At 44.7% G+C, this 27133-nt stretch overlaps 1 protein-coding gene across 7 annotated transcripts in view; it reads left to right on the top strand.

Annotated features, from left to right (window-relative positions):
- Nucleotides 1–27133, top strand: part of TRAPPC8 (trafficking protein particle complex subunit 8) — a 324404-nt gene that overhangs the window by 100164 nt on the left and 197107 nt on the right. For 4 of the 7 annotated variants that reach the window (XM_063923654.1, XM_063923652.1, XM_063923655.1 and 1 more), the window contains one exon: nucleotides 11266–11397. In XM_063923654.1, coding sequence (XP_063779724.1) covers nucleotides 11266–11397 — 132 coding nt within the window. Of the gene's footprint in view, nucleotides 1–718; nucleotides 794–11265; nucleotides 11398–27133 lie in introns of all 7 variants that reach the window. The other 3 variants (XM_063923649.1, XM_063923653.1, XM_063923651.1) reach the window with 1 other exon arrangement.

Genomic DNA, 27133 nt, shown 5'->3' with positions numbered 1-27133 from the left:
CATTGTGAAACCTATCTGGATTTTCTTATATTTTGAATCATTAGATTAGAGGTGCAGATTAATTTATGCATACTGAGATAAAAGGATAATACCAATATATAAGTAAATACATCCAGTGGAAGCAGTGATAGTTCTGATTAATTAAGGGTGATTAATAGAAATATATTATTGTGTGATGATTTAGGAATCATGTTATTAATTGTTTTATAATTGTCATACCGGCCGGTACATGTTTGTATTTATAGCATTGTGATCTTTATATTAGTAAAGAAAATATTTTTAATACCAAAGTGAATAGCGCTTTCTCATTTTTGTTTGCTGCATACAAATTAGTATGTTACAGCGTTTTCTAGGAAAACACTAACATACCATTTCATATGCAGATACAGCCATGATCTCACACATGCTCGTGGTGCTACTGAGTTACGCTGCGACATGTCGTGATGAGAAGGGCTATTTAATGTTCAGTGAAGCCATCTCTGTATGTATACAAAACCGCCGGTCTATGGAGTAATCAGTATACAGTAAATATCAATCCTGCTTATCCAATCCAGTGCACATCCATAGTTGGCTGCGAGTGAATCCCTAAAAGAGGAAAGCTTGCTCCCACAAAATCTGGCAGCAGTTCGAGCTTAAATAGAGAGATGCATAGGTGTTTATTCGCTCAAACAAATTTGCTCATAGCAGAGTTAATTAAATGAAGATTTGTTTTTTTCAGAAAAAGGGGAAGCATATTGAGTACATAGAGTATCCGAGGGAAACTGACCATCTTAATCAAGTGACAACCACTCAGGTAGGAGAGGAAGGTGTGAGAAAACCACGCTGCATTTTCTTAATTAAATTAGGGAAACTGGCTGCATAAATTTGGGAGGGATGAAAAGGCAAATGCAAACCAAGGTTTTTGTGAGCCCATTGAAAGGGAAAACTGCCAACTCATTATATTAGACTCTTCTTATAAAGCGCAAATGCTTCAGTTTTGGACATGTTTAATTAAGAGACCTGAAACAGAATTAAATCTGTGTAGATATAAAAGGTCATCCCCAAATGTTGAAAAAAATGTAAACTCGACGGTACCTACAGTGATGCCCTGCCAGCTGGTGTCTTTTGAAGAAATTATTAAAAGGTCTTCATCGAGGTTAAGGAGAAGGTGGGAGAGCGGGCAGTCCTGTCTAGTCCCTCGTGGTGAATAAAGGGCTGGGTGTTGAGTATGTGAGGAAAGCCAATGGGTCTTTGTACAGGATTTGAAAACAAAATACATACTGCTCCAAAACCTTGCACGTGGCATACAAGGGACCATACTATTATCAAAAGCCTCATCTGCATCGCATCTCACAACAAAATTGAGAGTCTAAAAGTAGTTTTGGAAGAAATGCCTGGAGTCGAAGGGCAATTAAATCTAGTAAAGATTTTCTAATCCTAATTTTACAGGGAGATACATCTGGATAACTGAACCAAGGACAGATCCTTGCCCGGCTGAGGGAGTACAAAAACTCTGTCTTCATCAAAATCCACAGGGGCCCATTATCAATCATGATGGACTTATATACAGTAAATATAGCAGATGAGGTAATTGAGGGGAGAGCAAGTTATAGTATTGGGTACCAAGTCTGTCCCGATCTGGTGTTTTACCATCATGGAGGGCCTTAATAATGGAGTAAATCTCCATTTCAGTCACCGGTGCCATGTTTGAGTCCCTATCAAGGTCAGACAACTGGAAAAAAAAAATACATCAGAGATGGCATTGGGGTCCCAAACTGGGAATCATGAGTTGAATGAAGATGACTAATGTAAATCGGTTTAAGTTGGGTTTTCAGAATCTTGGCCAAGTGTTTCCCAGACTTATTATCACATCAGAAGTATCTGTTCCTTTGATAATTAAACTCACTTTGTGCACAGAGAATCGTACAACAGTTGAGCATCCTCAAAGGCCTGACTGTTAGCCACGGTATTAAAGAAACACAGAATTTGACGGGAGAGAAGAGTCACCTTGGCCATCTAGTCTGCCCTTTTTTTACCTTATATCATCAGCCAAAAAGGCCAAGTATGCTGTGGCTAGAGCATCACTCAAAGACTGGAAGCAGGATTGGAATTACTTCTTTTTACGGAAGGTGTACGCAATAATGTGTACACGAATCAGAAGCATGTATGCGCCCAGAAATATCTTGATGTCATCCACTTGTTTAAAGTTATCTACATAGTTAGCAAAGTGTTGGTGTAAATAGGATTTAGAATCCTCAGAGGAGAAGGGGATATGCCGGTAATGGCCAACCAACCTGTGCCATGAGGTAGAGGGAATGAACCAAAAATTGATCATAGAGGAGACTTGGGGGGTCATTCCGAGTTGATCGCTCGCTAGCTGTTTTTAGCAGTCGTGCGAACGCATAGTCGCCCGTCACAGGGGAGTGTATTTTAGCTGTGCAAGTGTGCGAACGCTTGTGCAGCCAAGCAGTACAAAAACAGTTTGTGCAGTTTCTGAGTAGGTCTAAACTTAGCCGCTACGATCACTTCAGCCTGTCCGGTCCCGGAATTGACGTCAGACACCCGCCCTGCAAACGCTTGGACACGCCTGCGTTTTTCCAAACACTCCCAGAAAACGGTCAGTTGACACCCATGAACGACTTCTTCCTGTCAATCTCCTTGCGATTGGCTGAGCGAATGGTTTCTTTGTTTAATCCATCGCACAGCAACGATACGCTTTGTACCCGTACGACGCGCCTGCGCGTTGCGGTACATGCGCAGTAGTGACCTGATCGCTGCGCTGTGAAGAACAGCAGCGTGTTATCAGGTCGGAATGACCCCCTTGGTGGTGATGAAAATAGAAAGTGAAGCTTTTTGCAGTAGAGTATTGGTACCTCTAGGGCAGGCATTCCCAACCGCAGTCCTCAAGGCACACCAACAGTGCAGGTTTTAGTGATATCCAGGCTTCAGCACAGATGGTTAAATCAAAATAACTTAGATACTAATTAAATCACCTGTTTTCAAGCCTGGATATCACTAAAACCAGGACTGTTAGTGTGCCTTGAGGACCGCGGTTGGGAAACACTGCTCTAGGGGTCTATTAGGTGGAAAGAATTCTGTAGCAGTGTTAGTGTCGATGGTGCGCTGTCCTGGCACTAACCTCAGGTATCCGACTGGTTCAGTACAGGAGAACCACTTAAAATCAGTTGTCCATCAACCCAATACTGGAGCCGGATGTAAACTTCTGAAAAAAAGGAAGCATTAGGGCCCATGAAAGTGTACAGATTAACTAATGTGAAATGTTTGCCCCAGGGGCAGATCCAGACTTTTCTATTAGGGAAGGGGTTTTTTACAAGTTAATCTGGACTTCTCTACTTATTACTCTTCCCATTTTTAGTCCCGCCCACTCCCATTTTTAGTCCCGCCCACTCCCATTTTTAGTCCCAACTCCATTGGGCCCTGCATTTCCCATCATTCACCACTATCATGGGATGAACAAGAGTGGTCTCTCTTGTTCATCCCATGATAGTGGTGAATCCCTGTATTGTTATAGGTCTCAGCCCTACAGCATAAGGTGGTCAGAAGAAGCCCTTTCACTGACTAGCCTAAAGCTGGCTGTCACAGTGACAAAGGAAACTTGAGCCGGCATTCTTACTGCACTTGCGCAGCCATAGGATTGCATCAAGAAGTGGTGCTGCAGCAGCAACAGAAGGACATAAAGGTTCAGGGAGAGTGAGATCCAAGGTAGTGATGTCAGCAGGAGCTTGTTCCTACCTGCTGGTAGACTACGTTCATCCGCTCCAGCTGGGTTCCTTGGGCTGACTTTGAGTATCCACAGCTCACCCCTGCACCCCCCCCCCCGCACCCCCCTTCCCCTGCTCCCCCGCTTGAAGTTGCAGCTGCAGTCTGCAGCCCCAATGGAGCAAGGTAGCTGTGTGTTACACAAAAATGTCACACGTGGTGCTACTGTATATGTACTAGTGAGAGACTGTTTCCTAAGCTTGGAGAATCGTGCGATTACTGAAAAAAAAATAGAAATATGGAAATAGTATGCGCTTTCTCAATTAGTAAACAGGTCATTAATAATACAACATACATATAAAAAACAAAACAATTGGCACAAACCAGCATATGCTGTGCATTTACTTGGAAAGTGTGCTAGCGATCACAGAACTTGTATAATTATGGATCAAAAACAAATGTCAAAAGAAAAGTAGAGCGTGGAATTCCAACAACATCTGCAGTATCTGTGCCAGTGTTCTTAAATGCTATGTAAATCGGGTTGAACTTTAGTTTGTTTAAACAACAAATGGAGGCTGCGCACGTAAAACAATTATGCCAGTGGTTTAGTAAAAGATAATTTTAATACATACAAATTAGCATATCACATAACAAAGACCAGAAAAATACATCCACCTATTACAAACTGAGGGGTAGATTTATTAAACCTGGTGAAGTGATAAATTGCACGGTGATAAATTACCAGCCAATCAAATCCTAATCGGCTCCTAACTACCATGTCACAGGCTGGGTTTGAAAAATGACAGGAGCTGACTGGCTAGTGCTTTATCACCTTTCACTTAATCACTTCACCAGGCTTAATAAATCTGCCCCTCAATGTGATGTGGAACATGGTAGCTTCATTAAGTTCAAAGATACAATTGTTACCACTGTATGAGCTGATTCCCGGAAGCAGACTGTTCAATGCTGATATTAAGTAACAGTGTAAATTACTGCCAATTTTAACAGCTTGGATCATTGTTACTATGTGGCTGTTAATATTCTTGCAGATGGGATTGCATGATCATGCTGATAATCCCTCTAGGTTTGGAGATTAAGTGGAACAAATAGGAGCTATGTGTCTGTAGAATATTAAATCACATATAAATTCAGTAATTCCAACTGGGATAGATGATAATTGATCACTGGGATCCGATGTTTCATATTAATGGATATGTATTATGAGTGTTCTGTCATTTATATCGATCATTTATACTAACTACACATGGTCCAATAGAATTATAATCCCTCACTTGGTGAGCAAGTGCTCTTGGCAATAGCATGCGGATGATCGTTGCTTCCCCCAAGCGTCCTCGGTGCCGAAGCTTAAGCCACTGCTTACTTTGACAGCAGCTACTCTGTAATTTGAACAGGCTTGGACTGATGTTTCACGGTGCAGTAGTCGTGAATCTCAGTTTCTATCCAAGGGTTAAAGTTTTAAATGCGTTTCGTCACGTCCTGTGACTTTTTCAATAGGTAGTTTGTTGCTCATGTAAAGCTGGGTACACACTTTGCGATATTTTGGTCTATAGCACTCATTTTCAGGGTAATGAGCAATCTAGTGCACTATATCTCACTGTGTGTACTCACTATGGGGTATATGCAATTACCGGCGAATCGCGGCAATTTTTCGCCTGTTTTTTAATTTGACACAATTCGACCGTCGAATTCCGGCAAGTGGGTGCCGGAATTCAACATATTCAATAAAAAACGGATTCGACAGTCCCGCTGTCGAAAAGCGGCCGATTTGACGGATTTTGATCCGATTTTATAAAAACGGGAAATAACGGGAAAAAACCCGAAAAAAAATTGCGTGGGGTCTCCCCCTCCAAAGCATAACCAGCCTCGGGCTCTTCGAGCCGGTCCTGGTTCTAAAAATCCGGGGAAAAAACTGACGGGATCCCCCGTATTTTTAAAACCAGCACCGGGCTCTGCGCCTGGTGCTTGTGCAAAAAATACGGGGGACAAAAAGAGTAGGGGTCCCCCGTATTTTTTACACCAGCATCGGGCTCCACTAGCTGGACAGATAATGCCACAGCCGGGGGTCACTTTTATACAGCGCCCTGCGGCCGTGGCATTAAATATCCAACTAGTCACCCCTGGCCGGGGTACCCTGGGGGAGTGGGGACCCCTTCAATCAAGTTCTACTGGAAAAAAAATACCCAAATAAAAACAGGACACGCACACCGTGAGAGCACGGTGTGCGTGTCCTGTTTTTATTTGGGTATTTTTTTTCCAGTAGAACTACAGGTACCAGCGGGCCCGTTTTTCTCCCGCATGCTGGTACTTGTGGTTCTCCAAGTACCAGCTTGCGGGGGAGGCTTGCTGGGACTTGTAGTACTACTGGAAAAAACAATATTCTTTCATTTTTCTCAAGGCTATCAGCCCCCCATCCGCAGCCCTTGGATGGGGGGGGGAAGCCTCGGGCTTCACCCCTGGCCCTTGGGTGGCTGGGGGGGGACCCCTTGATTGAAGGGGTCCCCACTCCCCCAGGGTACCCCGGCCAGGGGTGACTAGTTGGGTATTTAATGCCACGGCCACAGGGCGCTGTATAAAAGTGACCCCCGGCTGTGGCATTATCTGTCCAGCTAGTGGAGCCCGATGCTGGTGTAAAAAATACGGGGGACCCCTACACTTTTTGTCCCCCGTATTTTTTGCACCAGCACCAGGCGCAGAGCCCGGTGCTGGTTTTAAAAATACAGGGGATCCCCTGTCAGTTTCCCCCCCCCCCGGATTTTTAGAACCAGGACCGGCTTGAAGAGCCCGAGGCTGGTTATGCTAAGGAGGGGGGACCCCACGCAATTTTTTTTCTTCTGATTTTTAACATTCCATTAAAAAAAAAAAAAATATATATATATATATATATATATATATATATTTTTAAAAATATATAAATAATACTTGTGCCTCCAAAATAGACAAACCAAGTACCTAATCCTTCTAATATAAATAGATATGCTATTACCAATAAAAAAACCACAAAAAAAACCCATGTTTTTAAAAAAAATTATTAGATTCCGCCAGCAAAGTGTGGCGGATTGAAAATGACGAATTTACTGTCTAAAAGCACTGTTGTCGAATTTACAAACTTCAATTGAATATACTTTTGTCGAATTGCCGCATTTGTACCATTGCAGAAATGTCGAATTTGACAAATGTCGAATTTCAAAAAGTCAAATTTGGGAAGTCCGTTTTTTTGACGAAAAGTACTGAATTGCATTGTCGAATTTTTTTTTTTGGCGAAAATGTCCCGTTTTTCGACATTTTCAGGAATTCGACCGCAATTGCATTTACCCCTCTATCTCTCACTATGCACACTCCCTTGGGTTGTTTACTAGGTGCTATCTTGTTCAAACATTCATCTCTATTTTGGCTAGATAGTACACTACATAGTGCATATCGTTCAGTGTGTATTGGAATGAATGCTTTAGTGAACGATTTGTGTCATCACAGACATTACAGAGGAAACGCTTTGACTGTGAGTAAACTGTGGCACTCCCGGGGGCATAATGGCACAACACACTGGGGGGAAGGAGGGGGGGGGGGGCTATTTACAGGCGGGATGCCTAAATTGCAGGGGGGCTGTAGCCTAAATACTGCATATTGTTCATCTTTTGAGAAATAGTTTGCAAAATCTTTCAGTGTGTATGCACTCTATCTTTTGTTCAAGAGCACCAAGTAAAAAGTGAGATCTCTTACCTTGTGTACCCAGCTTAAGCTGCAGCTATGCAATTTGTCACACCTGCTGTATTTCTAGCAGTATGTTGCAGACATTTATTAGATACAATTGTATACACTTTTGGAGTGAGTGAATGTCCCTGTGGACTCTCTTTACAGTACTGTAATATAAATAATTGTGAAGCAGCATTAAAAGTAGAGGGAGCTGATAAAATAAATGGTATGGTTTTATCAATTGAAGGTGAAAGGCATCATGTAGAACTAGCCAAACAGTACTCGCGTAAGCTTTACCTCCGGTTGTGTCATAGCTGAATGCATTGTGTCTGCAGGGAAGGTTGGCTACTGGCTGTACTAGTTAGTGTCTTCAAGCGTCCAGCATGCCAGCTGGTGTACATGCAGAAACAGCTGTTAGTGCAGCATCTCAAGGTGCGACGTGTCAACTCACTTTCTGCTAATTAGCACTTCAGCTGTATTGTCACACATTGGAATGTTTTCCGTGACGATGACTGGAAAATGGTGTTCTATAGAAATATAATTGATAACTACCCAGTGTGTACAGTGTATTCATTGCTGTTAAGGAACAATTTGTAACTTATTGTATGTGTGCATATTTACACCTTGGAATTACTAGAAAATTGGAATATCTAAAGTAGGCATCAGAAAGTCCTGTGGAAGACTTGCTCACGAAATTAAATGGAGAGTGATAGCTGCAAAATGACCAGTGTGACATGACCAGAACTCAGCGTGAGCAGAGGCCAGCAGGAGAGTGAATGCCCTCCAGTTTCTGTGTGCTCGGTCGTCAGCTGAAGTGCTGGCCAAGGTAAAATGTTCTGTCGCTGGCTAAGTGGTGTAGACAGGCAGATTGTTCACAGTGGATCTGTTGGATCTGTGCTATTAACCAGAGGTGTAGTTTGCTATGTCCCGCAAGGTGTATAGTCACTGATGTTGGGAGCTTTTTAGCTGTGTGTTAGGGGGGCATTCGCCCTGATCGCACTACCCTAAATCCGCCACTGGTTCTCCCTCTGGAGTTTTCAAAAAATAAATCTGCCCTCCGCGTCAAGTAAACTATCGTTAATAGTATAATGAAAGTTATTACTAATCAGCAGAAGAACCTCTTCTTTTTTCACCGTAAAAGGAGGCTGACTGATAATCCCCTATCCCAAGTATCTGTAATATGTTGGGGTCTCCCATCTTCCATTGTGTCTCCTGGAGGAGTGCCACTTCAGAGGCTAGACGTTTCAATTGAGCCAACACCTTTTTTTTTCTCTCTGAATTGGTGTATTGAGACCCTTAACATTCCAGGATACAAATTTAATTAAGATTTTGACACAATGAGTAGGTAACTGGTTATCAATATAGTTGAACTAAACCTCCCACCCACTCAGTTTTGCAAAAGGGAAGTGGTCTAGGTGTGCCCCCCAACCTCTAGGTGTGTACTAGCGAGCTGAGTGAGCAAGCACACCATAACCATAAGAGATATGTAGGGACAGCTCCTCAGCAGCAAGATCGAGGACCCAGAGTGAAGTTTGGTTTTGCAGTCATGGAGACCAGGAGCTGCAGTGTACCACAGGAGACATGCTGGTCGATGTGAGGCTCCTTCCTGGCTGGGACCTGCTGGCAGGGTGTCCAAAAGGTTTCCAGATCGCCGGGGCTACCCAGGGCACCTGTCTGGAAGCTGGTGTAGGTCTGCAGCAGAGTTTCCAAGCTAGCGGTCGCGAGAGGGCAGGGAGAACAGGAGTAGCAGATGGCCGGAAGATGAAAGCCCCCTTCCTGGCTGGTACCTGCGGGCAGATGACCAGAAGGATACTGGACCGCTGGGGACTCAGTCGGGGGCCTGACAGACGGTTACAGGAGAGTTGAGGTCCATGGCTGAGATTTCACGATGGCTGTTGCGTGTTTGACTTTTCAGCCTCTAGGCTGGGTTCCGGTGGGCACAGCTGGATTGTGGCTTCCGCAGTGTTGGCAGCCATCTCCCACGCAGTCTGGCGGCTTGGAGACCAGGGGGCCTAGGATGTAGTCGCAACCAGGTGGTAAATCAGCCGCTGGAAGAGAGCCTAAATCGTCCGAGTGTTAAGTCAGCCCACCGGAAGTTCTCATGGATTTAATCCACTCTGATTCATTAAAAACTTTACAGAGATTACTAATGATGGTATTCCTTATTTGAGTGTGGTTTATAATAATTTCCGGGTTATATGCAATGTTTACTTTATTTTTGCTGAATTAGGTCAGGTATATATACAGATGCAGGTGTCCCCCCAATGCAGAAAGGAACAGGCGGCACTCCTCCGGACTTTTTCAAGAAAAGCAGTTGCTTTTTATAGAACGACGTTTCAAGGCTCATCAAGTGCTTCCTACGCAGTAGTGGTGCTTTCCCAATAGAAACGATCTGTGTGGCATGCGTCAGCATTCACCTAAACTGTAGTGAGTGTATACAGTATGTGTGTGTATATGTGTGTGTGTGTGTGTGTGTGTGTGTGTATATATGTTTGTGTGTATGTATGTATGTATATATATATATATATATATATATATATATATATATATATATATATATATGAAATATTGAGTATCATGATACAAATTGGTAACGTTGCATTCAGTAACATGAAAAAATAAAGTAAATATGTCCCTGTTGAAGTGTGTTTACTATCGTAGAGTATTTCGTAGGCAGTTTTATATCCTATACAGGAGGTGACAGTGTTTCCGTACAGTCTAAATGGAAATCTTAGTTATGATTTGTGGATCAATGTAAAGAATGATTTACTCTAACTCACTGCATCCTAGTTGCACAATAAAACAAACTGAGCTTGGGGACCATACGATACTTGAGGAAAGTACAGAGTTTGATTTAAAGGCAGAGCATGCCCATAGTGAGTAATAAATTACTATTCTGAGGTCAACATCCATGTTCCATGCAAATACAGTATATAGTGGCAGATGCTCAATTACCTTAGTGATATCATTCAGGTGCTTGAAAGGGAGGGGTTTTTCTAAGCAGGAAATAAAACCACATTTTGTTTTCCCCAGCACCCTAAATAATAGCAGTAACCAGATTTAAATCCCATATAATATCTTAGAATTCAGAGATCTTGGTTACATATATCTGTGCAAATGTATGTATAAGCCCCCAAGCCGCATCAAGACCTCTCTGTATATATTGGGGGTCCCTAGCGCTATATCTAGGTGCAGGGCGTGGCACCCCAAAAATCAGCATAAGCCAGACAGCCCAGGACAGCATACCAGTGAAAAAACTATGTTAATAGATTAGTGTTAAGAAGCCGAAGCTATAGAGAAAGTGATACAAAAATGAGATGTAATTAAAATAAGAAATACTGTTAAAGAAATTAGTATATCATAAGTGTTAATAAAGTGTAAGGGTATGCCACACTAAAGCCATCCAGTTCAGCCAATCCAGTGGCACCACATCCCACACCTCCATTACCCCAATCTAGGTCTATGATTAACCAGCAAGGAGCCCCATGATAATGGCTCCCTGCTACAATATATCTAAGCTAAGAGCTACCTACCTTGGAGCAACCCCATAATGCTTCATATGGCATCTCAGGACCTGCACCTCCTCCTAATGCAAGGCCCTTTCTGCCTCTCACAACAAGCATGTTCCATGGTCTGATATTAGTGAATAGAAGCCCCATGCTGTGCCACCCACAGAGCAAATAGTACATTGCTTGAATTTTTTTAATACTTTTACCCTAAGATAAAGCACTCTGTTAGACCGATTCCAAAAACTGGTTAGTAACCCACCACTGGTGACATGACCTTATCCTACTGAGTGACTGTTTCTGATCCACGTATTCAAATAATATTTTAATTCTGATTATTTGACCGTAGGACTCAGACCTCCGGAGTGCACTTCTTCTTGAGCAAGCTGCTCACTGCTTTATAAACATGAAGATCCCGATGGTGAGGAAGTTTGCTTTCCACATGATACTAGCAGGACATCGTTTTAGTAAAGCAGGCCAGGTGAGTACATGCTAAATATGAATTGTTTCGTTTACAAATTCCAGATCAGAGAGAGAATATGACTGAACATATTTTTCAGCTGTGAAGTTATCAGATTATACATAGTGAAAGGAGAATTTTTTGCCATACCTTATTTGTTTTTTTTTCATGTATTAGGTGCCACAAAGGCTCCACAGCACTGTACAAACTATACATATAGTAACAGTGTAACTTGACAAATGAGGATAAGTCCTCATATATCTTTGCTGCACTCACGCCAAACAGCCCCTCTTGGCATGCCAGTTTGCGTGAGACTCTACAAGCGTCTGACGTCTTTTTTGCTTCTTTATTTTGCTGATTAATATGTCTTATTTGCAACATAATGCAACTAGGACACACAAGGAGACTGTGCTAATTAATTTGATATGTCACTTTTATATGTGTGTGCCACGGAGTCTCTGAATCTGCACACATAGTGCTACAATGTAGCAGCAGCAGCTTTTTTCCAATACAAGCTCTGTTCTGCCCCGTATACAGACTCAATCACACAGAGATATATCAAATTAATCAGCACAGTCTCGTCGTGTGCCCTAAGAAACATTTTCGCCAAAAAGAGACGCCTGACAGTAGTAGCATGGCGTATTGAGGCTGGATGTATGAGGGCACTTCTGTAAATAGACATATTTTAGGTTCAACACCCAGAAATAAAACAACAGACTTGGTAGGACGAGGACAACACAATACAGACTACCCTTTTACATTTAACCTTATATGCTGTGCTCTGCTACCTGGACTTGGGCAAAATAATATTGTTTAGTAAAAGATAGTGTGAGTTGGAAATGTAATTCAGGCAATAGTACTGCATGGCTGTCAGTGTTGTGTGCACTGGCTGTGTCTTGTGATTTGTGGCATGACGTGTTGGGTAATTATTAGTGGCACTGTAGTTTTAGCATTGTACGGGTGACGGTTTTCTTCTAATATTGTTGTGTAGGTGTCCGTATTGTGTGAGCATCATTACTGTGAGGCTTGTAGTGTAGGTTACAGCATTGGTGTCTGTATTGTGTTGTGCAGCAGCAGTATAGTTTTATATGTAGCCAAGTATTGTTACTGGTGGCAGTATATTACAATTTATAGGATTGTCTGTATTGTGTTTAGTGGCATTCCGGAGTAAGTGGCTGCAAAATGCAGGTGTTGTGTTTATTGTAGGTTGTAACTGATAGTAGCATTGCTGGGTAGAATACCGTGCTGTGTATTGTGAGTGTCTGACTTGTGACAGTAGTGTGTTGTGTACATAATTGTGCGAGACTGACATTAGGATTATCTTGTATTTCTGCAGCAGGTTACATTGGTTTCCACAGGGAAACATCGGGGTGTAGAATGGATCTTGATCCAGAGGCACCAACAGGCTAAGGCTTTAGGCTGTCCCAGGATGCATCGGGGCCTCCTCTATAACCCCACCTCCAGGCACTGTGAGCTCAGTTTCAGTTGGTGTATGCAGCAGCAGGTCACTTAACAGGTGGGCTGCACTGGGCATCCCTGAAAAAGCTTTTTCTGACAGAAAATTTCTTCAGAACTGGGCTGTCAGAGCTGTATGTCATGGTGACACTTCAGCACTGCAGCTCCATCACCTCCCAAGTGGCATTGCACACTCCCGGGGCCTGTTCCCACATACGGTGGAGACGCTCCGGCTTTAGGCATACGTTCGCAGTCTCTCTCCTGGTTCGCGTGGCTGCTACGGGGAGGAGGTAAGAGGGACCCCCAGGCGGGACCCCTCCATTAAATCACGTTCCATCCGCAGCCTAGGGAGACGGGTGGCAGCGCTGGCATGAACACTGTCACCGAGCAGGGACCCCACTAGACCACCAGGGCAATAGAGCACAGGTCGGGTGTACGAAGGCCCCATTTAATAAGGCTCACTAGTACCTCAGGTGGCAGTCCAGCCTAGGGCAGCCGGCGCTTGACCTGTAGCCTCTCCCCGGCCCAGGGCGCCCTCTACTGCAGATTTTCCCACCCTGGAGCTGCCTCACACTATCCCTCACTCCCTGACTGAGACGCCTGATGCCATTTTCTAAGCATAGTTGCGGCTGGTCTCAAGGACTGCAGGGCAAGGTCTCCCTTGTAAAGCCGCCTGTATACAGCGCTTTGACTTTACAAACACTTGAGTATTCTACATGTCTTTATACAGACCGCGTTAGTTAAGAAAAAGTGTACCTATTACAGGATATATTGTATGAGTATTCTGAAATAGTGTTCACTCTAGGAGTGAAAAGGGGCAGGGCGGCCGGACTCCGGGGGCACATGTGCGCGCGCCCGAAATGGGGGCGCGGCCACGCAAATTAGGGGGCGTGGCCACGCCGACGTCATTTTAGGGGCGGTGCGGCCCACAGACTCTACTATAGAGAGCGTCTGTGGCCGGCGACGTCACTGTTGGGGGCGTGCCCAGTACCTCCGTCGGTGCTGGGCTTCCCCCAGCCCTCTCCCACGCATGGCATCTATACATGCCGGGAGGGCAGTGAGCGGGCGGCTGTTCTAGCAGGGCGCCGCAAAAGGGGCAGGGCGGGTTTTGCCTGCTACAAAAAAACGGGCAGGGCGCGGCGCCTTGCTAAAACAGCCTAGAGTGAACACTACTGAGATATACCTCCGATCTAGGACCGTGCTATGTTATATATATGTCTGTACATATACTATAGTGTCCAGTGCAGTTATAGGGGCGTATTTATTTAGTGCCGGTTCTCTTGTCCAGGATAAAAACGGCACATTTGGTCTGTTTATAGGTCGAATTTACATTCGACCTATTCAATGCCCATGCCGTTTTTTTCGACTGGAGGATAAAACAGTCACGGACGAAAACCACGTGGATTGGCGAATTCGCCGCTGATCCACGTGGACTGGCGAATTCGCCGCTGATCCTGGTGGATTGGCAAATTTTCCGCTGATCCACGTGTTTTGGCAAATTTACTGGTGTTTTCGCCTGTTTTTGGAGTCACTTTTCACCCATGCCAATTCATCCACAAAAAAACCCATGAAAAGGCATGGGCGAAAAGTGACTCCAAAATGGACGAAAACGCCCGCAATTTATTGCACTAATGTCGAATTAGTGCCGTTTTTCGGCTAGCAGAAGAAAACTGCACTAAAAGAATACGCCCCTTATTGTCATAATAATTATCTGCATTGCCTGTGACTGTGTGTGCACCTGTATCTGCTGTGTGGTTTCACTTTCAGTGTTTCCCAGATATATCTATCACTATTTTCTGTACCCTAAGGGACTAGGTGCGTCAGGGTCATACAGTGCGTCACAGTATTTACCCGTTACGTGTATTCTACTGTGTACTCAGTCACATAATACCGGATTTAATTGCTGGTGTTGTGTACTGTGTCTACAGTCACATACTAACTGATTTATTCGCAGGTGTTGTACTCTGTCTGCCTTTATCGTACTAAGTCGCTCTGTTGTTGTATTTGTGTACAATGTCTAACAGAAGGGCAGTAAGTCTGTGGACGCTGTTGCATCATGCAGAGCATTACCAGAGGGGGAAGCTGTGTATGATGGTCTGTGTACTATGTGTCATATATCCCCCAGTCAGTCCGCAGCTCCTGTAACCAATCAGGAGCCACCCTGGGCTGCGTCCACAAACCTACTGTGTATTCTGGTGGAACTCCTTATGCCCCCTATAGGACCACTTGTGCCATTACAGCCACAAATTGTCCCTATGGTTAATCCGCCTTGGGTGGAAAAATTTTCTAACCAGTTGCAGCAATTAAATCATTTCTTAGTCAGGCAAAAATCTACTCCAGGTCACTCTCGTGTCATTGGGTCATCTAAGCGGGCTGCTTCCTCCTCACAATCCACAAATCTCTCAGATGTTTCATCTGAAGAGGATGGGGAGCATACTGTCCTGTCAGACACTGGATCAGGTGTTTTTGACGAGAATTCTCCATTGCAAATTGATGTCCCTGCCCTTGTGGTTGCTATTAAGCAAATCCTACAAATCGCTGCTGATGAGGATTCCACTACTATGGCTACGAAAACTGATATGTTTAAACAGCAGAAGGTGGTTAAAATCTATTACCCCATTCTGACCATTTGGTGAACATCAGACAGAGCCCTGGTCTAATCCAGGGAAGAAATTCCCTATGTCTAAACGGGCCTTTGCTTGCTATCCTCTCCCTACACAGTTATGTAACAAGTGGATTCTCATGTCACCCGCCTAGTGGTGCCATCCACTCTGCCTGTCACCACTGTCACTTCACCTAAGGAACCGACAGATAATCTTGTGGAGTGATGCCTGAAGTCTATTTACTCCCTTACAGGTGCTGTACAAAGACCCACTATTGTGGCCACTTGGGCTGCAAAAGGAATTTAAGCATGGGTCAGGCATTAGAGGAAGAGCTGCCCGAGGATATATCTGACAATTCCAGACGATACCTGTCTCATATTAATACCACCGCCGCCTATTACATTCAGGAAGCGTCTGACTTGGGTGTGTTGGCAGCTAAGGCATCGATTGTCCTGGCTCGCCGTATTCTGTGGTTGAGGTCATGGAAGGTGGGCCTAGACTCCAAAAAGACTTTAGTGGTACTCCCCTTTAAGGGGGACATTTTGTTTGGGGAAGACCTAAGTAAAGGTGTCTGAATTGGCGGCTGCTAAGACTGCTTTTCTCCCAAATACTAATCCTTCTGCACAAAAGGCTAAAGGTACCATTTTTCGTTCCTTTCGGCCTCAAGGGAAAGCAAAAGGTCAGGCATACCTGAGACAATCTCGTGCTCCCCAAACCACTAAGCCCAAGGCAAAGCAGTCCTGGGCAGCTCGTCAGCCTGTTTCTAAACAAGACAAGACTGACAGGGCGGTTCTCCGCCTGGGGGACCCCTGTGTGGGAGGCCGGCTTCTGCAGTTCACCGAGGTCTGGTTAAAGACCACTTCAGACCTATGGGCATGGGAAGTTGTCTCTCACAAGTACGCAATCTCCTTCAAGAGGTACACGCCAGTTTTGCACCACGGTAATCCCTTCGGATCTGTTAAAGGCGCAAGCTCTACAAAAGGTTGTGGGTTCCCTCCTTAACACAGGAGTGGTAGTGCCGGTTCCTCTGGCCCAGAGAGGCAGAGGTTACTACTCGACCTTGTTTCTAGTTCCGAAACCCAATGGGTCTTTGCGACCTATACACAGCCTCGAATCACTGAACAAGTATGTGAGAGTGTCCCAAGTTCCATATGGAAACACTGCACTCAATTGATTATATGGTATCTCTGGATATACAAGATGCTTACCTGCATATACCTATTGCCATGTCACATCAGCAGTATCAGAGGAGGTTGCCAATAGCAAACCGCAATCAGTTCCAGGCTCTACCATTTGTACTAGCTACGGCTCCTCGGATCTTCACTAAGATGTTGGCCATAATGACGGCCCATCTCTGTCGCCAGGGAGTCAGGATCCTTCCGTATCTGGTTGACTTGCTGATTCTGGAAAACTCCCACAATGTTCTCCTCAGTCATCTGCAACGGACGATACGCTTCCTACAAGCCCACGGGTGGCTCATCAATTGGAAGAAATCCTCGCTGGTTCCAGCTCAGAGTATGGTGCATCTGGGGGCACTCCTGGACACACGCAGTCAACGACTGTTTCTGTCTCCCGAAAAAGTCCTGAAACTTCAAGACAGGTTAAGATGCTTGCTTTGTCGCCCAAGAGTGTCTTTACACTCGGCGATGCAAATACTTGGCCTGATAATGTCGGCATTCAACATGGTAGAGTATACTCAATTTCATTCTCGCCCCCTGCAGAGGTTAATCCTTTCCAAGTGGGACGGCCTACCTCATCGGATCAGATCACACATGATCACTTTGACTCTGGAGGTTCGTCTGTTGCTGACCTGGTGGCTACAGGACTAGCAATTGAGCAGGGGCCATCCCTTCTGGATCCCCGACTAGGTCCTGCTGATAACAGACGCCAGTCAGTGGGGTTGGGGTGTGGTGTTGGAGTGCATTGTTGGAGCAACACTCTATTCAGAGTCGCTGGATCAAGGAGGAGTCACTTCTCCCACTAAACATTCTGAAGTTGCAGGCGGTGTTCAATGCATTGACTTATGCCCTGCCTCTGGTACAGAACAGACCGGTTCAAGTACGGTTAGACAATGCCACTGCGGTGGCATACATAAACAATCAAGGCGGTACTCGAAGCCACATCGTTATGATGGAAGTGTCAAAAATCCTTCATTCGGCGGAGCGCCATCTGCCAGCAATATCGGCAGTGTTCATTCCAGGCGTCATAAACTGGGAAGCGGACTTCCTCAGTCGCCAGGACGTGCATGCCGGAGAGTGGAGTCTTCATCCAGAAGTCTTTCAACTCGTGGACAAGTGGGGCCTACCAGACGTAGACCTGATGGCGTCTTGATCCGAAGACTGGAACCTTGTGATTGTGTCAAGGACCAGGGATCCTCAAGCAGCCTTCGTGGATGCACTGGCAATTCCATGGAACTTTCAGCTGCCCTACGTGTTCCCTCCAGTGTCACTCTTGCCCAGGGTCCTGCGGAAGTTCAAACAAGAAGGAGGATTTCTACTTCAGTCGCTCCAGTGTGGCCCAGGCGGAATTGGTTCTCAGACCTGCAGGGTCTATCGACAGAACGTCCTCTTCTACTTCCTGAGCGCCCAGACCTCCTCGTACAGGGCCCTTGTCTTTATCCGGTCCAGGACAGGCTCGCTTTGATGGCGTGGTTCTTGAAGCATAACTCTTGAGAACCAAAGGATTCTCTGAGGCGGTCATCCAAACTATGTTAAAAGCCCGTAAACCGGCTTCAGCTCGGATTTATTACAGGGTCTGGAATTCTTACTTCACCTGGTGTGCTGAAAAGAATTATGCTGCATACAGATTCAGAACTTCCAGAATTCTGTCTTTTCTGCAAAGAGGCCTGGACTTAAGCCTTCGTCTGGCCTCCCTCAAGGTTCAGATATCTGCCTTGTCGGTATGGTTTCAGAGAATAATTGCATCTACACTTGACGTTCATACATTCACTCATGGTGTCTTACAGATTCAGCCTCTCTATGTCCCTCCTGTGACTCGATTGGATCTGGCTTTTGTCTTAAATACCCTACAAGAGTCTCCATTTGAACCTCTTGAGACGGTGGGCCTTAAATGGCTCACGGCCAAGGTCTTGTTTTTGCCTCTGCTAGAAGGGTGTAGGACTTAGGCACATTGTCCTGTTGTCCACCCTTTCTAATAGTTCATCGTGACCGGGCAGTTCTTAGAACTCGCCCAGGTGATTTACCTAAGGTGGTGTCATCTTTTCACCTTAACCAAGAGATTGTGTTCAGGCCTTTACCTCTTCTGATTTTTCAACCAAAGAGCGGTCTTTGGATGTGGTACAGGCTCTCTGTATATATGTGGAGAGGACTGTCTCTATCAGGAGTTCAGACCCCCTTTTTGTCTTGTTTGGTTTTCACAAACGTGGTTGGCCTGTGAATAAGCAAACCTTGGCCAGATGGATTAGAATGGTGAATGCACAAGCTTATGCGCAGGCTGGTCCCCCAGCTCCTGCTGCTATTAATGCCCATTCTACTCGCTCTGTTAGACCTACTTGGGCGGCCCGCCGTGGCACGTCCGCAGAACAATTATGCAAGGCGGCTACATGGTCCTCTGTGAACACTTTTATTAGGTTCTATGTCTTTGATACTTTTGCCTCCCAGGATGCTGCCTTTGGACGCCGGGTTCTCATACCCGCTAAGGCGTGTCCCCTCTCTTGAGGAACTGCTTTAGGACATCCCCGATGTTTCCCTGTGAAAACCAATGTAACCTGCTGCAGAAAATGAGAGTTATGGTAGACTTACCATTGTTAACACTCTTTCTGCAAGGTACTGGGTTCCACAGGGCGCCCACCCTGATGCACCTAGCTTCTATGTTTTTGTAAGGCATTAGCTGCTGGTCCCTTCTCCTGTTGTGAGAATGTGGTTCTATGTGACTAACATCTACCTTCTCTTTTACCTGCTCCTGCATTGGTCTGGTTAACGAAACGGAGCTCAATGCCTGGCGGCTGGGTTATAGAGGAGGCCCCAATGCATCCTGGTGCCTCTGGATCAAAATCCACTCTACACCCCGATGTTTCCCTGTGCAACCCAATGTACCTCGCAGAAAGAGAGTTAACAATGGTAAGTCTACCATAACTCTCCTTTTTGTACATTGAACCCTCATTAGTGTTTCATGTAATTTCTGTTTTACGTTTTGTATCCTGGATTGTGCTCACGACCTACCATAGTATTGTACTGTCCCTTGCCTGTAGTGTTGTACATATTCTGTCTGTTACTGGTAGTCTGGTAGGCAAGACATGATACATGGAAGTTATAACCCAGGTAGTATGATTTGTGAAGTACAGCATACCATTATTTTCCTGTATTAAAGGTACACCACCGATTTTCCGGCATCCTCGGTTCCAGTGCCGTGCCGGATTATCGATTTTGCCGGATTAACGGTGGAAACTAATTTTGCACCTTCAGAACATTTCTAAAGCAATAAATAGTAAAATATATGCTACAGTATAATATTAATTAATGAATAAACACAGTAGTGTATGCAAAACTGTTTATAAGCAAAACAGGTATCAGGTACGTTTTGAACAACCATTAACAGTAAGTGAAACAGTCACTACAAGGAAAGTACTAAACCTCATGCAAAATGACACTAACTCTTACCCTCCCACAGCCCAACTCCCACTACAACCTACCCTATACCTTCCACAGCCCAACTCTAAACCTTCCACAGCCCAACAACCTACCCTATACCTTCCACAGCCCAACTCTAAACCTTCCACAGCCCAACTCTAAAACTTCCACAGCCCAACAACCTACCCTATACCTTCCACAGCCCAACTCTAAACCTTCCACAGCCCAACTCTAAAACTTCCACAGCCCAACAACCTACCCTATACCTTCCACAGCCCAACTCTAAACCTTCCACAGCCCAACTCTAAACCTCCCAGAGTCCAACTCCCACTACAACCTAATCATCAGCTTGGTCTTGAAGAAGTATTTCAGGTGGGACAGTTGCATCTGGGATGTCTGGGGAACAGGGACCTGATCTAGAACTTGGAGGAATTGGAGATGCTAGAGAACAGGTACTGCTCTTAGGCACATTCTTGCATAGCTTCTTAAACATGACATCAAGGCGAGGTAGTTTCATAAGTTTTGACCTTTCCCTGTACAGTTTTTCTTTCATCAAGTGAAAATGCATTAGCTTTTGTTCTGTCACAAAGTTACGTTGTTCTAGTCCTTTGATTAGCTCACTTATCTCAATCAGCTTGTCAATACCAGTGGGGATTTCAATAACATTTTCTTCTTCACTGTCACCATCGTCACTTTCAGTGATTTTTGCATGATTCAAACCCATATCTATAATTTCAGAGTCAGTACAGTGACGCACAACAGGTGTTTCAACGTCAACCTCCATCCACTCTGCCAGATTTTCTTCGTTCAGCCTACTTGATAGGTTGGCAGCAGTTGCAGTACAAGTTTTTGCATATTCAAGTAACTCAAGAACACATTCATCATCATTTGCTACGCGAAATCCTGTGAAGGCAATACTGGGATCTGCATCAGGTGCATTTTCAAACACCATGGCAGGCCACAACTTATGCCAACCATTCTTTAGTGTTAACGAATTTACATTCTCCCAGGCACTAGCAACAAACCAAAGTACATCTTTCATGTTAAAGTCTTTGATAAACGACTCAATAGGCCTGCCTGAATTCACCACATCTAGCATGCGTTTCATGAAAAGTGTACGATACTTGGCCTTCATAGAGCGCAATATTCCTTGATCTTGTGGTTGGATAAGAGATGTACAGTTTGGTGGTAAGTATGCTATAAACACGTTATTCTTGCGCAGCAGTTCAGCTCTAGGGTGAGCTGAACAGTTGTCCAGAATAAGAAGGATTTTGCAGTCCTCTGGTAGGCCTACAGATGTGCAGTGTGCTCTGGCTTCTGCCACAAAATACTTTTCAAACCACTCTAGCATTAACTCGGTGGTAATCCATCCATTTTTATTTGCACGATAAATTACAGGATACACTTTAACACCTTTTAAAGCCCTAGGGCATTTACTTTTTCTGATCACTAGTGGCTTGCATCGGTGAGTTGCGGCAGCATTGGAGCAACCTAGGATAGTAACTCTGTCCTTAGATTGTTTAAACCCTGTGGGGGCTTCTTCATCCTCCATTGATAAAGTTTTCTAGGGGTACATCGCCAATACAGTGCAGTTTCATTGGCATTATAAACTTTCATCAGCCACAAGCTTTGCAAACTCATCCACATAGTCATCAGCTGCTTCATGGTTTGCAGACCGTTTTTCACCACACACTTTACGCATCGAAATTCCATGACGTGTCTTAAACCTATGCAGCCATCCTTCACTGTAATCACACTCATAGTCAAGTTTTAGTGCTTTATGATACAACTTAGCTTGTTCCTGTACCATGATGCCTGACAAGTCTACACCATCACTCCGACGTTGTCGAAACCATTCCAACAACACTCGATCAAGCTCAGTGCTTTTACCAGATTTCATAGTTTTCCTAATGCTCATTTGCTTCTTAGATTGACTTTCTGCAAAGAACTGTAATATTTTCTCCCTGTGTTTTTTTATGTCATACACTGTTGAGGAACCGAGACCGTATGTATCACACAGCTTCTTCACTGAAACACCGCGGTCGAGTTTTCGTAATATCTCAACTTTTGCCTGCACTGATATAGACTTGTGTTTACGCCTTATACCTGTACCATCACTATTCTTGGAAGGCATAGCAGCACTACTGTCACTTGAACTGTCTGCGGACGCCATAACAGCCCCACTGTTGCTTGCTGTGTCACCTGCAGTGCCCTCAGAAGCTGTACTCACTGACACTTGCTCAAGCTGTGTGTTCCGCCCATGTGCGGTACTTGCTGTGACCTTGGACGCCATAACAGTCCTACTGCTGCTTGCTGTGTCACCTGCAGTGTCCTTGGAAGCTGTACCCACTGACACTTGCGCGTATTGCGTGTTATGCCCATGCACAGAAAATGTTCCGGATTAAAGGATGTCCCTAACACCCTTTAATCCGGACAAATCAAAATTGTCCGGATTTAAAGAGGTTCCGGATCATCGGTTGCCGGAAAATCGGTGGTGTACCTGTATATGTTCTATAGTAGTTAGTGCATGATATAGAACAAAGACCGGTTACCGTGTGTAGCATGCTGAATAGAATACGTAGTGTATATACAATACAGTTTGGTTATTGTGTGTACTACAGCAGGTACTTCCAGGGCTTTATGACATAGCATTAAATTCTTTGTTTTCTTCTCTATATTGTAATATTTATTCACTATATACTGTGCTAAGGTATTGTGGTTTATAGTTTTAAATGGAACACTACTCTGGAAAGTCCTAGCATTTTACTGTATAAAGTTAAAAAACTAAAACAAATCTAAATACTGGAAGGAACCTCAGGGAAGCACTTTCTCAAACTGTCTGGGATCCCCATATGCTCCAATACCTGTGCAATATGCTGTGATTAAATACCTAAACCAATATAATGTCTGATAGGTTCCCTTAGTGCTAAGACATGATCCTGAGCAGTATTATTAGCTACGGATTACTCTGCTCATTAATGTAAAGCAGGCCCTCTTCAATATATTAGGATTGAGTGGCAGTAAATAAATCGAAAATTGTTACATTTGATTTCTACATTTGTGAGCAGATTTGGAGTGGTTTCAAAAGACCCACTCCCTGACCTGACACACTCCCATTCTCTTGTTGTCAGCCCACTTCCGGTCTCCTCTCTACTCAGACACCCTGTTCATTGGAGCACCAATATCCATTGTCCTGTTCCCTGACACACGCCACAGTTTAAAATAAAATAAATGTAAATTAAGTATGGGGTTGGTATGCAATGGTACGATGAGGGTCTTTTTCCAGTGAAGACATAAAGAAAAGATGCAGCCCTTTGGCAGTATAGCAGCACTGAGGGGGTTGGGTACAGGATACTGGCGGTCAGAATACCTACGCCGGGAACCCGACCACCAGAATGCTGGCAGGGGGGCCAGCGCAACAAAGCCCTTAGTGGGCTAGCTGCACTCGCCGCTGTGCGGGCTCATTGGCTCGCTGCACTCACAATAGGTTCTATTCCCACTTCATGGGTGTCGTGGACACCCGGGAGTGGGATTAGCTGTGGCGGAGCTGCCGGCATTCTGGCGGTTGGGAATCACGGAGTCTGTATTCTGACCGCCGGGATACAGACCGCATCCGCATTGAGGTCATGGGTTCGAATTCCACCATGACCTTAACTGTGTGGCGCTTGTATATTCTCCTCATCCTTGCGTGGGTTTCCTCACGGTATTCTGGTTTCCTCCCACACTGGTATGTTAATTGGCTCCTGCAGAATTAACCCTGACTTGAATGCGTGTGCATGTGATAGAGAATATAGAATGGAAATGGACAAATAATATTCTCTGTAAAGTGCTGCAGAATATGTGTGCGCTATATTAATGGAAATAATTATAAAAAAATGTGCTATATGTTTGCGGACAGTGGCTGGGCAGGGTACGGTTACATGAGTCAGATATTGCTGGGGTGTGGCAGACTTATTTACTGGCTGGGCACACCTCATGGTAGTTCCAGTGAGGCGACTTGTTATCTATCATTTAACTTCCAGTCTGATCTTGTCTGCTAATAGGCTTAATCACCCTTTAATTTACATTTATCAGCGCTTCACTACAGTTCTACTGGATTTTTCACTCACTGTGCAGTTTTACATCCCTCACTTCCTGAGTGGTTAGATTTGGTGTTAAAAAGATCCTTCTATGTGACCTAACTTTCAGTAAAGGTTTGATAAAGGGTCTGGAGAGTAGGAAGAGCAGGATGAGTCCTTCATGCCATGGTACACTTTGGGTTGTGTATTCTGAATACTGTATACACTGTAAAGATGTGGCTGATCTGCCTGGGATGAATATCCTCAGCACAACTGCTGCAAACAGGCTTACTAACAGCTTGTTCAAGGCCCTAGCATAGAGGTTTCCAAGTGTAAAATTCTGCCTAGCTATTTCTGGGAAACCACAAATCAACCTGTGCAATGAAAGATACTGCTTGGCTTTTTTTTATTGTATGTTATGTGAAACCATATCCTCCGTGATCACGCTGAGCAAAAAAATTGTGTGTTCCAGGCTTTACAAAATTGGGATATTGCTCCACTTTTTTTTGGTCCCACCACATATATTATGGGGGGTGAGGGCATGCAGCAGCTTGGACAGTGGGGGTAATTCAGAGTAGATCACCGCAGCAAATTTGTTAGCTGTTGGGCAAAACCATGTGCACGGCAGGTGGGGCAGATACAACATTTGCCGAGAGAGTTAGATTTGGGTGGGTTATTTTGTTTCTGTGCAGGGTAAATACTGGCTGCTTTATTTTTACACTGCAATTTAGATTTCAGTTTGAACACACCTCACCCAAATCTAAATCTCTCTGCACAACTGCTAACAAATTTGCTGCTGCGATCAACTCTGAATTAGGCCCAGTGTTGGGGGCAGGTAGCACTTGGGTTAAAGGGGGTTAAGGGCAAGCAGCAGTTGGGGTACAGAGGAGTAAGTGCAGACTGCAGCTGGGGTAGTACTGAGGGGCAGGCAGCGCTGTGGGTAGGGAGGGGATTAGGGTAGATAGCAGCTTAAAGTAGTAGTAGAGAAGACCACCCGTAGTAGACAGCCTATCTCCCCCACCCGCAGCCACACTCAATGTTTACATTAACAGCTGCGTCACTCCCAGCCCCCACACTGTATTATTAGCATCAACACATGCTACCCTACTTTCCGTTTACACTTAATTGAATCCTCTCAGGGAATACAGCCATATGCAGACACAGTCTTCTCAGCTACTTGTGTAGTACGCTAGAGCTGCCTTCTTACAACGCTGCCAGGGTGCTAGGGCTGTCTCCATGCCGGGCTCTGCTGTCATTGCTTCCAGGAAAGGTGCCAATGAACTGGCTTAAACTCCACTTTTTATAGTCTTTCCTGCAGCTGGGACGGGGAGACATCAATCATTTTATCAGGAGCCAGGGGATTGGCCGCTGCAGAGCACGTCCCCTGGGATCTACCCGTTTGGCAAAAATTACTCCCTGGTCTTTATTTTTGGTGTAAAATATGCGCTATAGCACATATTTGTGATCACTAATATCATATGCATATTCCTATTAATAATAGTGAAGTAAGAGACCTAAACATAATCTCTTTAAAGGCAACTATTAACCTCCCTGTGATACTAGTGCTTGAAGTACTTGGTTTCTTAGGTGTGAGAAAGGATCTTCATTGATGCTGACATTGGACTTGCTTATTTTCTTAAAGTGTAATTGATGTTGCGCTCCCTATTTTGCAGTTTGCATGGGTATAAAGGAAGGGGGTGGTAGAAGAGGTGAAAAAAGGCGTAGAAGCTGGCAGGTATGAGAGAGGTCTCCTAATCCTCTTGTGTGATCAATACAAAATATAATAATGCCAGTGATGAAAAATTGAGTACTGTGAATAGCAGACAGGAATAAAAGACAAGTGGGCGATGCGTTTACGTGGCCGGCGCACGGGATCCTGGTGGGGGATCCAAGAGACTAACAATGCCGCCAGCCAGGGCCGGACTGGGACTAAAAATAGGCCCTGGCATTTTTGAAGCACACAGGCCCACCTCTGTGACTCCTCCCCTTACTATTCCTGACTCCTCCCACTTATTAGTCTATGCTCTTACAAATGTAATTAATATTCTAACAACATACAAGCGTACATCATTCTCTATTAAAATACACACAACCAGTGGTTGAAGTGGAAACTTTTAAGTGGGGGTATGGAAATGTGAAGTTTGTAATTAAGCGCGCGCGCTCCGGAAAAGGGGGCGTGGCCTTCAGTGTAGTTTACCACACCATACACCCCTTATACGCATTATGCACCACAATAGTAGGACCCCTTATACTATCTAGTACTGGTGCCTCTTTCACATTATACCACACCAAAATTTACATTATAGCACCCGGTATGAGCCGAAATTTACATTATATGCCCCCAATAGTGCAGTGCCAGACACAGCCGCGCTGGCGGGCGCTCTCCTCTCCTGACAGCTGAGACACGCTGCTGCCGGACTGAGCGGCAGAGTGTCTCAGTGAGCGCTGGACCGGCCCACGTGGCCATCGGCCCTTCTGACATTTGACAGAAGTGCCAGATGGCCAGTCTGGCCTTGCCGCCAGCCACAATGCTGGCTAACGGGCTATTCCCACCTGTGAGTGTCCATGACACCCATAGAGTGGGAATAGAACCTGTGGTGAGTGCAGCATCGTTGCGCTTGCCCCCTGCTGGCATTTTGTCCGCCGGGATCCCGTTCATCGGCCACGTAACCCCAACCCCGCACCATGGTTACCAAATATTAACCAAACTGGTCATCAAAGTTTCAAGTTCAACAGTCTTAAACTAGGTTGTTGGTCTTGCAAACCTTTATAGGTACAGTATAATTCTGCCTGTTGTCTACTTCCTGTGGGAATATCATAGTACATTTTATTGTTTTATCACTCCATACATTTATGCTTTGATATTTGAGCCTATTATCCTTGCACCACAGGCGATGGAACGTTGCTAAAGAATTTTTTTAAAAATTACATATTTAAAATTATTTGTTGACTTGGACTTTTCTCGCTTTTTCCAATCTGTCTTTCCCTGTTCTTCATTTTTCATCTCTGGTATAACTTATTTTTAGCTTTTGGCAAACATTATGGGAAAGCA

This window comes from Pseudophryne corroboree, chromosome 5, assembly GCF_028390025.1.
Source record: "Pseudophryne corroboree isolate aPseCor3 chromosome 5, aPseCor3.hap2, whole genome shotgun sequence".
Taxonomy (NCBI): Eukaryota; Metazoa; Chordata; class Amphibia; order Anura; family Myobatrachidae; genus Pseudophryne; species Pseudophryne corroboree.
Note: the sequence above shows the minus strand (reverse complement) of the source record. Positions and strands in the feature narration are given on the sequence as shown.